The sequence below is a fragment of the Nestor notabilis genome, unplaced genomic scaffold, assembly GCF_000696875.1.
Source record: "Nestor notabilis isolate BGI_N333 unplaced genomic scaffold, ASM69687v1 scaffold2498, whole genome shotgun sequence".
In the NCBI taxonomy this organism is placed as follows: Eukaryota; Metazoa; Chordata; class Aves; order Psittaciformes; family Psittacidae; genus Nestor; species Nestor notabilis.
Genome location: NW_009938545.1, coordinates 22,569 through 37,106, shown reverse-complemented (window position 1 = coordinate 37,106; position 14,538 = coordinate 22,569). Strand labels below are relative to the sequence as shown.

The window sequence follows — 14,538 nt, the reverse complement described above, 5'->3', positions numbered from 1 at the left end:
CCTGCTTCCCCCACCCCCTGCTCTACAGCACCCTGAAACTATCAAATTAAAACTGGCTGGGGTATCCCTCCCTCCCCAAACTAAAGCATCTTAAACCACGATTCCTGTAGGCAGTGGTTACTTTCTTATTCCCTTTGCAAAAAGGGTATCTCGGAAGCATAATGGTTTTGTTTCCACAATAATTACTATCTTCTGAAAGATTCTGTCAAGTATCTTTCCTCTCCTCCCCTCAAAATGGAAAATAAATAAAGAATCATCTGTCAGGAGAAGGAAGCAGCAATAATTGTCTGAGCAGCCCTGGGACACGGGGAGGACAGGAACTGCCAATCTGCCTTGTGTTGTCTTTACCAGAAATATTTTTTCCATATGCTGTAATGTTAAGAGTATGAGATGCATCAACTGACTTGTGAAAATGAGAGGAAAGGATTTGGAGAGTGTCTGCTTTGTGGTTTTTTTGGTTCGTCTTGGACTGAGGGATTATTCCTTGCACCAAAACTGGCATTTCATGGTCATTTAGGAGAAATAAAATCTTCTTCCCATAGTTCTCTGGGTTGAGGGGGGAAGGGAGGAAAAAAAGTATTAAAAGACAAACTCAATAGTATCAGGAATCCTATCCATGTGTAACTTTTTGGTCTCTTGACAGTTTTACTGAGCCAGATGCTAAGTATAAACTGCAATTATAATATATGGCTCATGCTCAAATGTCAAGGTACTATTTTGGGCTCAGTTTTTGAAATAAAATAAATTCAGTCACAGTAGTTAATGAGGAGAGAGGAGCCGTCTCTTCCGGGAGAATAAGAAGTAGGAGAACATCTTTCATTTTATTGGATGTGGACCTGTCTCAGCAGGCTTTCACATGCGTCCTCTCTCCTCACCCCTAGGGGAAGACCCCTGGCATTTTAACTCCCTGATGCCCCCCCACATCACAACTTGGCTGTTCCTGTGCTTCAAGTAATTCGTCACTTCCAGTACTTGCAGGCAGGCAGTGTAAAAACGTTGATGAGCAATTATAGTCATGTCAGCAGTGACAATGGGTTTCTTCCTGTTCCTGATGTATAGCTGCTCTCGTGTTTCTGAATAGAATAAATCTCTATATTTAGTTGGCTTTCATTTTGTTTGACAAGAGAGTGTTTTGAAAGAAAGTGTATATAAAATGGGTAAGTTTATTTTCTGCCACAGTCCTCTTGACGTATTACTTCAGAAGTTGACCCGTGTTTACTGCTTGAGATGTCTACACTGAATTTTTTCAATAACTATTTGGCACACCTCTCCCAGCTTTCTGAAGAGGTGCAGACATGTTTGTGGAAGTATTAATTATGCCATCTGGTAAGCCATGCACACCAGACTTCCTGGAGCATGATTCCTTATAAACTTGTGCTGTTTTCCCAGGGAAGATCACTGTACCACTGTAACCATGGCTTTCTAGAGGTTTCTGATTAAATAACTACTTTCCCCTCTCTCTAGTTCAGTCATTACCAACTGGAGCTTCTGAACCTTTGGTGTTCCTGTGCTTTTAACTGATTTTTTACATTTTGGGAAAGGTTTAGCAGTAATGACGGTTTGTCAGAAAGGACCTTTATTCCACTGGGGCTCGTTGAGACAGTTGCAGTTGCCCCTTCCCCTGGTGTTGCCCTGTGGTGTGGGTATGGTCATAAAAAACTCTGCAGTTTTGCACAGTGAAGCCAGGTGTGGACAGCAGCTGTCTTTGGTACTGGGGTGTAACTAAGGTGTCTTTTGGAGCTGAGTATCATCCATCTCCTTCTCCTATGAAAATTTGCTTGGAAAAACATAAAATGAAGATCTTTATTTGTAATCAAATTCAGGGTTTATTCCAGGTTCATAGGTCTCTGCTGTTTTTTTGTTAGGATGCCATTATTGGGAGCTGGTAGCTTTTCTTCAGTTGCTTGATACGCATACCATTACCTTTCCTTCATGAACCTGTTCCTGGAATAAAAACTATGTGGGGAGCTTCATCCATTTACATATTAATGTCAAAGGAAAACTTTCCAGAAAATACTTGGGAAACCTTTTCTGTTGAGTTTCTGTCCTAAGAGAACCAGAGCAGCATCTGTCTTCCCAGCAAGTGTATTCTCTAGTTAGTTGTGGTAGATAATGTTTCTTTATTTTTACTCAAGAGATGGTTCTGATGGTTGGGGAGAAAGAGCAAAACTAGTTGAGTTGTTTGCTTCATTTGCAGGCAAATCCCTTGTAGTCTCACATAGACCCCCTTCATGGATGCAAAAGTCTAGGGTGGGTTCCATCAGACACCTACATTTGTATTATTCAAGTACTTGCTCTGCTTTGGTTCTCTCTTAAATAGAAAAAAATAAAGCAACAACCCAACTTCTTCCTTGACTATATCCCCTTTCAAAAGACTAACTCTGAGAAGCAGAATAGCCTGTGCTAATCTGCATGGACCTCAGTAATGCAATATTGGACTCTGCATTTCCTAAAAGCTCTCTGACCTCTGCAAGATTGGAGGGATCTTATCAGTGCACAGAAATACCTGAAGGGAAGAAGCAAAGAAGAGGGAGCCAGGCTCTTTGCTTTGGCACCTTGTGGCAGGACAAGAGGTAATGGGCACAAGTTAAAATGTGTGAAATCCAATCTGAACACAAATAGACAACTTTTTTTTTTTTTTTTTTTTTTTTTTTTTTAATGTGAGGGTGGTCCAACACTGGAACTTGTTTCCCAGCAAGGCTGTGAAATCTCTGTCCTTGGAGATACTCAAAAGCCATCTGGACATGGTCTTGGGCAACCAGCTCTCGCTGTTGCTGCTTGTACAGGGAGGTTGGACCAGATGAACTCCAGAGGTCCCTTCCAACTTCAACAGTTCTGTGATACTGTGAAACCTCTCTCCAAGGAACATCAGCTCCATAGTATTTTCAGAGTAGATTAAGAGCAGCTGTTTCATGGAGTAATTCTGCCCAAAATGTGCAAATTTATGCTTCTCCTTTGCATTTCAAACGGAAAGAGCAGTCACATACAGACAGGGTTTTCTTTCAGAAGAGTTTTGCCCAATTTTGCAATAGCTTAGATGATTGCTGTTACTCATCAAGGTTACTTGAATGTATTCCTAATATGCTGAAAACTCAGCGTGAATAAGTGAGGTACAATTTCAGAATCATGCAGCTGGCAGTGTTGGTGCATTGAAGAAAGGTCCACTACAAGAACCCTTCCAGATATGTCAAGTACTGGTACAATTTTATAGCTTGTCAGTTGATTTATCTCACATTTTTCTTTTGGATTGCAATTTGAATTAGACACAGACTTCCATTCTTCTTCCTACCTATTTTCATTTACTCTGTGGTTTTTGTTTGGTTTTGGGTTAGGGGTTTTTTGGGGGGCTGGGGCTTGTTTGGTTTTTTTTTTTTCTTGGCTTTGTTTTGTTTAGAGGTTCTTTTGGGTTGGTTTTTGAGGGGTTTTGGTTTTTTGTTTTTGCTCTAATCTGTCTTCAGTACAAATTGAAAGCACAATCTGACTTCACAATCCGCAGAGAGTAAGGTAAATACACTGAGTGGCTAATATAAGTCGCTTTTCCTTTTGTACAGTTACTTTGTGTATCAAAGACTGCAATGAAGCTGAAAGGTCAGGCAATCCCTTCTTTCAGCTAGCATGATCCCTCTTCAGTACCTTTTTTTCTAAGCATTCATGAGACCTTCAGCACTGTTGCTTAGAAGCCTGTGCTTGAGCTGAAGAGTTGCTCCCTTCCATCATCTGGAGTTACAGCTGTGTTTTTAGTGAAATGGTGTATGAAGAGACTTTGTCCATGGGTCCTTCTGTGAAATTGCCCTTGCCTATCTAATCTGAGTTCTCTCTAGTGCTACGGGCAGGCTTTAAATAAAGATACTTGCACCACGTGGGTTTCTGTTCTGGGCAGCCTTGGCAACTGAGGCAGTTTGCTGAATTTGGGCTATTAAAGGAATTTTGGAAGAGGAGGAAGAGGGTAAAGAAGGTAAAGATGCTTTTTAAAAAGTCCTGTTTATCCTAGGGAGGCCTAAAACTTAGAAATGGTGGGAGAGCAATACAAGTTACCCGTGATTGTTCAGGAAATTAATTTAACTAATCAAAAATACTTGCAAGGTTTTGAAAATGGCTTTTGTCCTGAACCAGGATGAAAATAATATTTGCAGGAGTGAAATTTCCTCATCTTTTGCAACTGGCAAACTTTGAGGCTGGTGGTCATCAAAGCTTTGAGAGTAGCAGCCTCCTGGCAGGGCTGGCAGCAGGGTGGCCAGTGCCAGACAGAAAACCAGCAGGGAAAGGGCATGTTTTCCTGTGAACTCTTTTTCCTTTGCAAGTTGAGCAAATATATAGAACCCTGCAGACACCCCCTTTTCTACCACCTGAGAAAAGCAGCATGTTCAGACAAGCACAGAAAACTCTCCTGTCAGCTCTGAAGTTAACCCTTGGCTTTTAGAGAGAGTAGGTCAGACTTAAATCCCGGTTAGCAATGGGAAGGTAGGAGTTACATGATCATTCATTTTGTACAACTTGTCAGTTAAATCTGTTGTCCAAGAAGCAACTGCCTGAACAAGCTGCAGGGTTTATTTCCTCTGCTGCTACTGTTTATTCAAAAGACTGCTTTGTGTGTAGGTATTTTAGTTTGTGTTGTACAGCTCGTGTTGTAAATAATAGATGCCAAATTCCTTTCATAATACCTGAGGATAGTTCCTCTGTTGCACAAATTAATTAAACAGCAATTAACTTGCTCTTTTCCCCCTTTACCTGAGTCTTTAGAGTGCATTTGTTTCATCTCCACTATTCTAACAGAATGAAAATGTTTGGTACCAGAATATGTAACCAAATACTACTTTATCAAGCAGTAAGGTAGAGTGCTAACGTCATGTTGTAGATCATTCGTTTCCTGCTGGTGACAGTGCAGTCTCATGAGGTGGTAACATTATGCTTATCTCTATGGCAAGGGATTTGTCACGGGGTGAGAGCAGCGTGGCTACAGGGTTCCAATAGGAAGATGAGACTGATCTCAGCATAGAGGAGTGGCTCCTCTGCCTGCAGCCCTCTTCACTTCTCTCTGCAGAACAAAAGGATACCCAGTAACTGGGTGCAAACAGAAAACAACAGTTTTTATATATAGATCTGCGGTTTTTATATATAGGTAGAAGGCAGTGGCTCTCTTATGCTTAGTGCTAACTGAACAGAAAGCACTAATGCCGTATGTCCAGCTTATTCCTTGAAGGGATTTCCAAAATCCTTTCAAAATCTATCCACCCTGACAAAGAGATGTGTGATTGTGTGTTACTTCTCATACAACTACTCATTTGCATGTAAAAATAACATTGTGCGGATTCTGGCAATGAGAAATACAACACTGTAAAGTAGACCAGGGCTGGTACGCATTTTCGATGCTTCCAGGTTAGGTTTAAACTAAGTTTATCTTCCACGTGGAAATAGTGGGGTGGGGAGCTACAACCAAAACCACACAGTTTCGGATGGGGGTAGAACCTCTCTTGCTCCCCTCAGCAGTAAGTGGCTGATCTTTTAAGCTCATCAGAGGTTCATGACTTGTAAAATGCAGCCTGTGCTCCTGGTCTGATCCTTAATCAGCCATATGCAGTGAGCTTGCAGTCCCAGAATGTGTTTGGCAGTACTGTTTTATAACAGTCTAATTAAAGTGAACTCTCTTCCCCATTGAAATACCACTAAGTTTGAGAAAGGTGCTTGAAATTTGTGAAAGGCTATGGAAGATTATTAACCTTTTGACACTAGGCTTGGATTATGAACTGAACTGCAAGCAAGAGACTACTGAAGTTGGAGCAAGGGCCGCAAAGATGATTAAGGGACTGGAACATCTGTCATAGAGAGGTTGCAAGAGCTGGCACTGAAGCAGAGAAGGCTTGGGGGGGTCTTAATGATGTGTATAAAATACCTGGTGGGAAGGAATGAAGAAGAAACAGCCGGGCTTTTCTCAGTGGTGCCTGCTGACTGGACAAGAGGCAGTGCCACAAAGTAAAACAAGCAAAACTTCGTTTAAATGCTATAAAACTCTCTTTTTCCTGTGAGGGAGGTTAAAGACTGGAGCAGGTTGCCCAGAGAGGTTGTGAAGTCTCCTTCTGTGGAGATGCTGAAAACCTAGTGGGACATGGTCTTGGGCAACTGGCTCCAGCTGACCCTGCTTGAGCAGGGGGGTTGGATGAGAAGCTCCCAGGAGAGGGAGGTTCCTTCCAACTTAAACAGTTCTGCAAAAGTTTTGTTGTTTTGTTCTAAACACTGTATTAACTTACTAGTTACACAGATTGACTTCAGTTGTCTCAATGTATGGTAGGTTATACTGAGCTCTTCATTACCATGTGAATATGAAGCATATCTAAATGATTTGCCTTTTTTTCTCTCTCCTGTCCAGGTTCTGGGAACGCCTACACGAGAGCAAATTAGAGAAATGAATCCGAACTATACTGAATTCAAATTCCCTCAGATTAAGGCACATCCATGGACTAAGGTGAGTCTATATGAACTGACTAATAAAGACATGTGGGCTGAAAGTAGAAATTGAAGGAGTTCAGTGTCTTGGTGGCTGGCTTTCAGTCTAAACTGGGCACTTCTAACTAAGCTGGGGACCCGGTAACTTTTGATGTTGAAAAGGAGAACGTGTTGAAGCAGTGCACTGTAATATCTGTTGGTCTGGGGTTTTTTGAGGTTGCCTATAGGTGTTGAGGTGGGTTTTTTAAGCAATGTGTCTATAGCAGATTGCAATATATTTAAATCCTGTTATTGTATAAATTGATATTCACAAAAGTCACCTACAAATAAGAGAATATTCCAGTGATAACGTGTGACATTTTCATAATGCTGGTACATAATGTGACAAGGGCTGACAGTCACTTTCTTAAATGATTGTGTCATAGATACTATATTTGTACTCCTATAGGGCTGCTGTTGAGGGGGTTGGTTTTGTTTTTGTAAGACTAACTAGCTTTCACAAGGAGACACTGTTGCAGTACGTGCAAACAATATTATAACCTCCATGATCAAAGAGTAAACTGCTAGTATTGAAACAAATACATTGCCACACAATTGAGCCATCTTCCACATATCAAAGAATGAGGAGTATTTGACGTGGGACACTGAAACAATTAATGCTTTAATTAGCATCTTGGCTGTGGAATATGTTAAATATAGAGGTTTAAGCAGTAGTTAACATTTTCTCTTTGCTGCTTGAGAAATGTCAGATATAGTTGCAGTATATTCCCATCATATCTTAAAGAGTCAGGTTTCCTTCTGCTAAGAAAGCAGTGTGTGTATGTGGAAGGCCTGCATTCCTTGCTGAGCACATGTCCAGGTCAGACTCTTTTGGACCAAATGCTCTGTGGTGGTCGAAACTCTGAATAAACTAATTAGAGCTAATTGATAGCAGGCCATGCACCTGGTAGGTGCATGCCAGGCCAGGTACTGCTAGTCACTATTATTGTGACAGATCTTCCAATGACTTACGTGCCACTTCAATTTTCCTTTTACCCACTGATCTCTCATTTGCATTTCTGTATCAGAGTTTCTTTAAGTTAGGTGATTTATAATAGTATAAGAGGTCAGTAAATCCAGCAATGCTTTTTAATACCATATGTTAACAAGGGAAAATATTAGGGCAAATGAAATCCCTGGGAGTGGTCTCTGCAGTTTTGAATTGCATCATCATAAAAGTCACGAGAATAAGTCCAAAAGCCTTATAGTACTGAATATTAGGGGCACATCTGAATTCCTGCAGTTAAGGTGTTTGGGTTGGGTGTGGGTTAAATTTATATGCAATGGAGTAGGAGTGCAGAGAGTGTGTAGGACACAAGAGTTAAGCATCTAAGCTAGCTATGCAACTTATCTCCTGCCTGAATCATCTTTTAAGAATCTCTATGCACTTGATGGTCACTTAGACTACAACAGAGATCATCTGGCAAATGGAAGCTTCAAGAAGAAAATGAGACTTCCTTCTAGAGTCTTTCTTCCTTCATATGTATGTTTTTTTGATTATTCTAAAGGATCACAAGTGAAACTAAGTCAGTTACAAAGAATTGAGAGGAGCTTGCCAGAAGATCAAATCTGCATTCTCGATTAGGGCAGAATCAGTTTTGGAGAGTTGTGCTTGCACCATAACTTCTGATTCTTTATTCATTCTGCACACAACTCCTTTCTGACATTGGCTGGGTGTAGAACAGCATTTCAACCAGTTTATTACCATTGTGTTACATGATACTTCATTTATGAGATCTGTACTTTTCTTATTCTACAAATGCTAAGTTAACAAAATGGATTATCCAGCATGGTGCTGGTAATGGTACTCATCCTCTCAGTGTTTTACTTCTAAAGATCCCTTTTTTCCAACACTTGGGAGCATGATGAGCTGCGAAAGATTTAAGTGGCAGCATTACCCTGCCTTACCCAGCTGTATTGGCATAACATGTGATGGCACATCAGTGGGCATGTGCATCCTCTTGCAGCTTCTGTAGCATGGGAGAAAAAGCACTTCTGACCCGGCTGTCTAATGAGCAGGAAAGGAATGACTGAGGAAGTGAAAACGCACAGTTTCTTTTCTTATAACTATGTGTGTAACAAGAGTGCTACAGATAGTTGCCCGCAAGGACTTGAACCTCAGGTTTCAGCCTCAGGAGCACAAGTCTTTACCATCTGGTGGTGTGATCTGCTACATTTGCTGTGAGGTGCTAGGTGAAGCGGAATGGCAGCTAGTGCTGTAGCAGAATGAAATAGGTTCTGGCATTTTTAAAGAACTGGGCAAATTGTTTGAGACTGAGTAAGGATGAGTCAGTATTCCTTGACTTATCCTTAGGAATATTGTTTCTCAGGTTCATTCAGTTTCAGGCCTAAATTGAAATTTTGAGCAGAAGTTGTATGGAATTTGAAGCCTGCCTTCATAGATGTATCTTAGATTTTTCAGTAGAAATGGATTTGTACCATCCAAATACAGTATTGATCTTCATTGTGACATAGTACTATGAAGAGAGATTTCAAATTAACTATGGTCCTTCTTCATAGATGAGGCGAGAAGTCAAGCTAGCACTCAATGTCTTTCTAAGCTGCAGCAATAACACGAGTTTACAGTGCAAGCTGTTCTTGGACTGGTTTTTCAATCTGTTGACAATTTGAAATTGAAGTACTTTTGCAACTTAAGAACTGGAATCTCTCAGTATAAAACATACAGAGGCCTCTCTGTCTTCTCTTCAATATAGTTCTGTGTTGCCCCAGCACATGTATGTTTTTATACCAGATCTGTGCATGATGCAGATGGTGGGAGTTCAGCATGTCCCTGGCTAACAAAAGAAAAGAGAATCTAAACTTTCCAGGAATCTTTTAAATAGTTCTTCCAAAACGGGATTTCTCTCTTCTTTTCCTGGCACCCCACGCCACAACCCCAGCCCCAAAGGAGGAATCTGGGACATTTTGGTTCTTTTCAGAACACCAGAGTGTTTAATTTAGCAATGTAGCTGTTCTTTTCATCTGGACCTTCCTTTGTTTTCACCTAGAGTATTTTGCATTCATGGACATACATCCTGCTATTTGTCTGCCTTGGTCAGTGAGTAAATAGCATTAAGTTATAAGAGAAGCAAGGGCTTGTCTTATAAGGACTGGGAATATCTTTTGACTGACTGATACAGTCAGGAAAAAGAATGGGTAGGCTTTTAGACACACAGTCATTTACCTGTCCATTTTTTCCAACTGTATCAGCTCACTTTTCCTGGGTTCAGCTGTAACAGTTATTTTTCTCCTTCCCAATAGCTGGTGCAGTGCTGTGTTTTTGACTTTCAGCCTGGGAACAACGCTGGTAACACCGATGTTTTTAGTTGTTGCTCAGTAATGTTTACTCTGACGAAGGACTTTCTCAGTCACATGCTCTGCCATGGAGGAGGAGGGGAAGCCAGGAGGAAGCAGAGACAGGACACCTGACCCAAACTGGCCAAAGGGGTATTCCATACCACAGCACGTCATGCCCAGTATATTAACTGGGGAGAGTTATCCAGAAGGCCAGATCGCTGCTCAGGTCGGGCTGGGTATCAGTCAGCGGGTGCTGAGCAGTCGTATTGTGTATCACTCGGGTTTATTGATGGGGTTTTTTTTTTCCTTTTCCCTTCTAGTTTTATATTCTCTCCCCTTGTTATTTCCCTTATCATTATCAATAGTAGTACTATATTATATTGTAGTTATTGAACTGTTCTTATGTCAGCCCATGGGGTTTATGTTCTTTCAATTCTCCTCCCCATCCTGCCCGGAGCAGGTGTGAGTGGAACAGATGCATGGTCCTGAGTTACTGGCTGGTGTTAAACCACATCATCACTGAACAGAAGTTACTACCATTTCTGGAGGCTTTGCTGCTGCTGTTTTTACTAGGTCAGAACTTTCCTTCTGTGTCTTTCAGCTTCCTCAATTCCTTGAGCCTTCCTTCTTCTCGAAAGTGCAGTCTGATCTCTGCTACTAATCTTTATACTTGTTTCTCTTCTGACTAAGCTTCATCTGTATTTTATAAATGTGTGACTGGAAAGGCAAGAAGAAAATCTGAGATCGAGTGCAAGGTTGTACATTGCAGGGCTGTCGAAGTTCAGCTTTGGAGATTAGATTTCTCTGAGGCCTTTTTCAGCCCTTTTGGTGGGGGGGCAGGGACAGTAGGGTGGCTGACAAAAGGTCTAAATGCATGCTTCATAAGCTTGTGTTAGATAGGCGTTGCTTACCATGGCCCCAGTACAGCTGGCCTTTATGCTAGCATTACTCAGATGCTACCTTCAGATCTCAAATCCTTGGGGCTTTGAAAAACAAAGACAGTGCTGTGATTATTTCCAGAAATATGAAAAAATGTGTGTGCCGGCCTGCCTGTCTCCTTGCATCCAGCTAGTGAAGGATCTCATTTGAGTAAGATTATAGCAAATGCAATATAATTATGTAATTGAGGCCTCTTCTGCATGGGGGAGATGACTCATGTGGATTTATTTTTTTTTCCCCACCCAACGATACTTCCACATTTGTTGTTAATGGCAGTATAATGAACTGACTTATCTACTGAGGTCCAAGCATGTCCATGGTTCGTGATGGCAGAACAACTCAACAGAGTATATCAGCAAAGGTTGTTTTCTTTAGTCAAATCATAACCTCTGCCTTGTCTCCATTGTGTAGACATGGAAGGAGTTTCCACTGCAGGCAGCTCTTTAAAATGGACAGTGCATATCTTAAGCATACTGTAGTTCAGTGACCTTGGTTTCTCCTGTTCTGAAGACACTTGCAAGATTGTTTAAGAATGCAAGCACTTTTAAAATATCCAGTTGGTGAGATACGCTTGAGTGTACTCAAAGGAATGGCTTCATTCACCATCCCCAGTCTATAGCAAGCTTGTGTCTGAATCATAATTTCCAAGTCAGTGTTGAGATGGAAAAAGACAGGAGTCATTTGTTTAACAGTGGAGGAGAGAGAGAAACTGTCATGTCTACATTGGGTTTGAGCATCTGCCTTTCTGCAGTGTGCTCTTGTGGATGTACACGCAAAGACCTTTCTCTGCAGCACTTTGCTGTCACAATAAAGTTGCAGTAGGTTAAGACAGGGTCTCTCTCCCAGCTTTATAAGTGCTTCCTTTTTCTTTCTTTTCTATTTCCTCGCTATTTATACTGTTCAGGGGGCTCTTCTGTCTGTGTCTCCAAGCTAAATTATTACAGCAGAGGAAAACAGTGCGTAAGATGAAACTTCAGGCTCTAGCTCATCCCTTCTGGCACTTTTCCAAAGCAATTGGCTGGCCATTCCTGGCTGCAGCTGAAGTTGTGCAGAACCACAGTTGGTTGTATGATACAGTAGCTCTGGATATTGACTTTAAGGTCCCTATTTCTGCCTGTATTATTAAATAATTTCTGCAAATATTATAAAACACTTGGTAAATATTTTAATTGGTAAATATTCTGTGACTTTGTGTATTCTTTGTATACGTTTACCATATTAATCACTTTACTTTGAATGTTGACTTTTTCTGTGCTTGTAGCAGGCAGTCCTGTTGTCTTCCCCACCCTCTGGGACTGGGATGTAAAGAGTCTGGTCTCTCTCTCTCATGACCATGTTTTTCCACCCTCCAGAATCAGTTTTATGTCTTCATCCTGTCCTACTCTTGCTCTCCTGGTTCTTGTCTGGTTTTTAAGCAGATTGTTTTGCTTGTAATGCTTCCAAAGCGACTGCTCATGCCGTAGATTCGAGGAAGCAAACAGTAAAATGGAGAAATAGACAGCTCATTTTGTCACTTCTAATTATAACCGATGACAAAAGAAAGTGAAAATTCTTTTGTCAGAAATCTGGTAAGTGGACTTGCATTTAAATTAAAGCTGAAAATGCAGACTCTTCTTTCTGAGATTGGGGTCTGATCTTTTGTAGTGCTACACAGGTACAGCGGAGATGCAATGTTTCTTTGGGTGCAGTTAGATGGCCTAAGTCCACCTTGGAGCAGGGTCAGTTCTCTGTCTCCCACCTGCATATTCCTGATGCCTTCCTTCTGAATTATTGTTCATATAGTAGCAAAAACCTCTTGAATAGCATGAATGTTCAGGATTTGTATTGCCTTTCTCACCTGGCTACAATTCAGCCCAGATTGCAAGCACTGGGACAAGGGACCAGGGCAGACGTGTGACCAGGAGAAGGGCACTCACTGGAGGTGATTTGTGCCTGTTGTGAAACCGTGCCCTGACCTTTTTCTGAAGAGTGCAGTTCTGGTTTTCACTTGGTGTATAATGGCTTTCCAAGCAAAAAGTGAAAACAGCTCTGCTGGAGATTAACTTAAAAGAAAAAGGACCCGAGTTCTTCTGGCAAGCTCATGTTTCCCAGATCTTTTTGTAGGAACAATGATTTTTGACAGTGTAAATCTCTTATCTCCATCTAAAGCATGAGAAAAGAAGCCAGGTTTGTTGGGTGGTAAATTACCCTGCCTCTGCCCAATTTACATGCAGTAAAGAAAGAACTGCTTAACAATAAGAGTGAGCACGAATGTAGCATTAAGGTCATGATTTGCATCAGTGCAACTACGGAAATCAAATGCTACATTTAACATGTCTTCTGCAATGTACCATCTGTTTAGCTGTCCCATTGCAACACATCTGTCTAGGCTGTTCATAGTGGCTCTCACATGGAGGCTGAGAGTGCTTCCAGAGATCTGTTTTCGAGGCTTCCCTCTGGGAAGCAGGGGAGCTGTTCTGTTCTGCTTAGCTTTGTTGCTTGCCTTTAGAGCTTGAGAGAAGCAGAGCACATGCACTGGGTAATAAACGCTAGCTCGTTCTGTCTCTGCCGGGTCTTCAGTGGAAGAAGCCCAATAACAAGTGTGTGGTCTCAACAAGAAGTAGCTTTGGAGACAGGTTCCTGGTCCTGTTCCCAGTTCTCTGTTGGCTCATTTGTAAGCCACTTAACCCTTCTGTCTTTATATTTCATTTTCCTCTATGTAAGTGCCATCTGACAGGCATTCTTAACTAAAAAGGCATTTTCTATTTCTTAGCTGCTTTTTAGAAATAATTCCCAACACCAGTGCCTCTTATCTTGGACTTTTTTTAACTTCCATTTGTATTTCAAGAGTTTTAGGCACTTCAAAATAGCCGAACGGTGTATTTCAGAAATCCCATTCTGAAATTCTCAGGCCGTTGGACTAAGACCAGTCCCAAGGGCAGAGTTGCAGACACTGCTTTGACTTTCTTTGTGTCAGGTACAGCTCAGAGCTGTCTTGTATGTGTCTCTTCTCTCTCCTTTTGTGTTTATGAATGTGTCATGTTTATCATAAGCCTTATTACATTAAACTTGCATAATTCGTGTCATAAAGTTGTGGTAATTGTATTGTGTGATTGCAGATTTAAAAAGTTGATTTGAGGGTCGTGTCCTACATCTGACATCTTCACTTGTAAACAGTACAAGCTTTTGGTTGAAGGGAGAAGCTTTGTCTCTTACCTAATGATCATGTGCCATCAAAAATGTGCTTACAAACGGAAAGGAGAGGTGCACAGACTGTTAGCCTGAATTGGTGGTGTGGGTGGTTCTTGGCAAAGCATATGAGTCTCTGAAGCTGGTGAGGAAATTTTTAACCATGGTGTCACAAACTTGATGTGTTAGCAACAGATGTCATTTTCAGAAGCCTCTGCTTTCTTAGGGAGCACAGCATGCGAGCAGTATTCACAATCTGCATGCAAAGCGCACAGTGGTTGACGGCATAAAATCATGTCTTTTAATACACGTTGGCTAGAAGAGCACCTTGCTGTAACATTGTGAAGCTTTGGCTTTGGGGCTTAATTAGACCAAGACGACGGAGCTCCGTGTTGTGCATGGGAAGTCTGTCTGAAGAATGTCAATGAACTGAAAGTCAGAGCAACCATTCTGTTAAAACAATACTTAGCTCTTGCCCCATGTGGTTTTATTTGAGATCTGAATGCTGATGTGAGTGACATGAAATAGGGGAATCCTCTGCTTTCTATCCTTTTTCTTTCATCTTTCCATGTGTGCAAAAAATAAAATGAAATTCAGAAGGGGTGTGAACTCTGCTACACTGGTAGGAACGATGTTAAATTAGCAAGATAAAAT

General features: G+C 41.3%; 1 protein-coding gene across 1 annotated transcript in view; it reads left to right on the top strand.

The window, feature by feature from the left end:
* The window catches only part of LOC104409483 (glycogen synthase kinase-3 beta), a 90,249-nt gene that overhangs the window by 58,059 nt on the left and 17,652 nt on the right, over positions 1–14,538 (top strand). Inside the window, exon 8 of the mRNA XM_010019359.1 lies at positions 6,365–6,460. Within this exon, the coding sequence (XP_010017661.1) occupies positions 6,365–6,460 (96 nt within the window). The remainder of the gene's footprint in view (positions 1–6,364; positions 6,461–14,538) is intronic.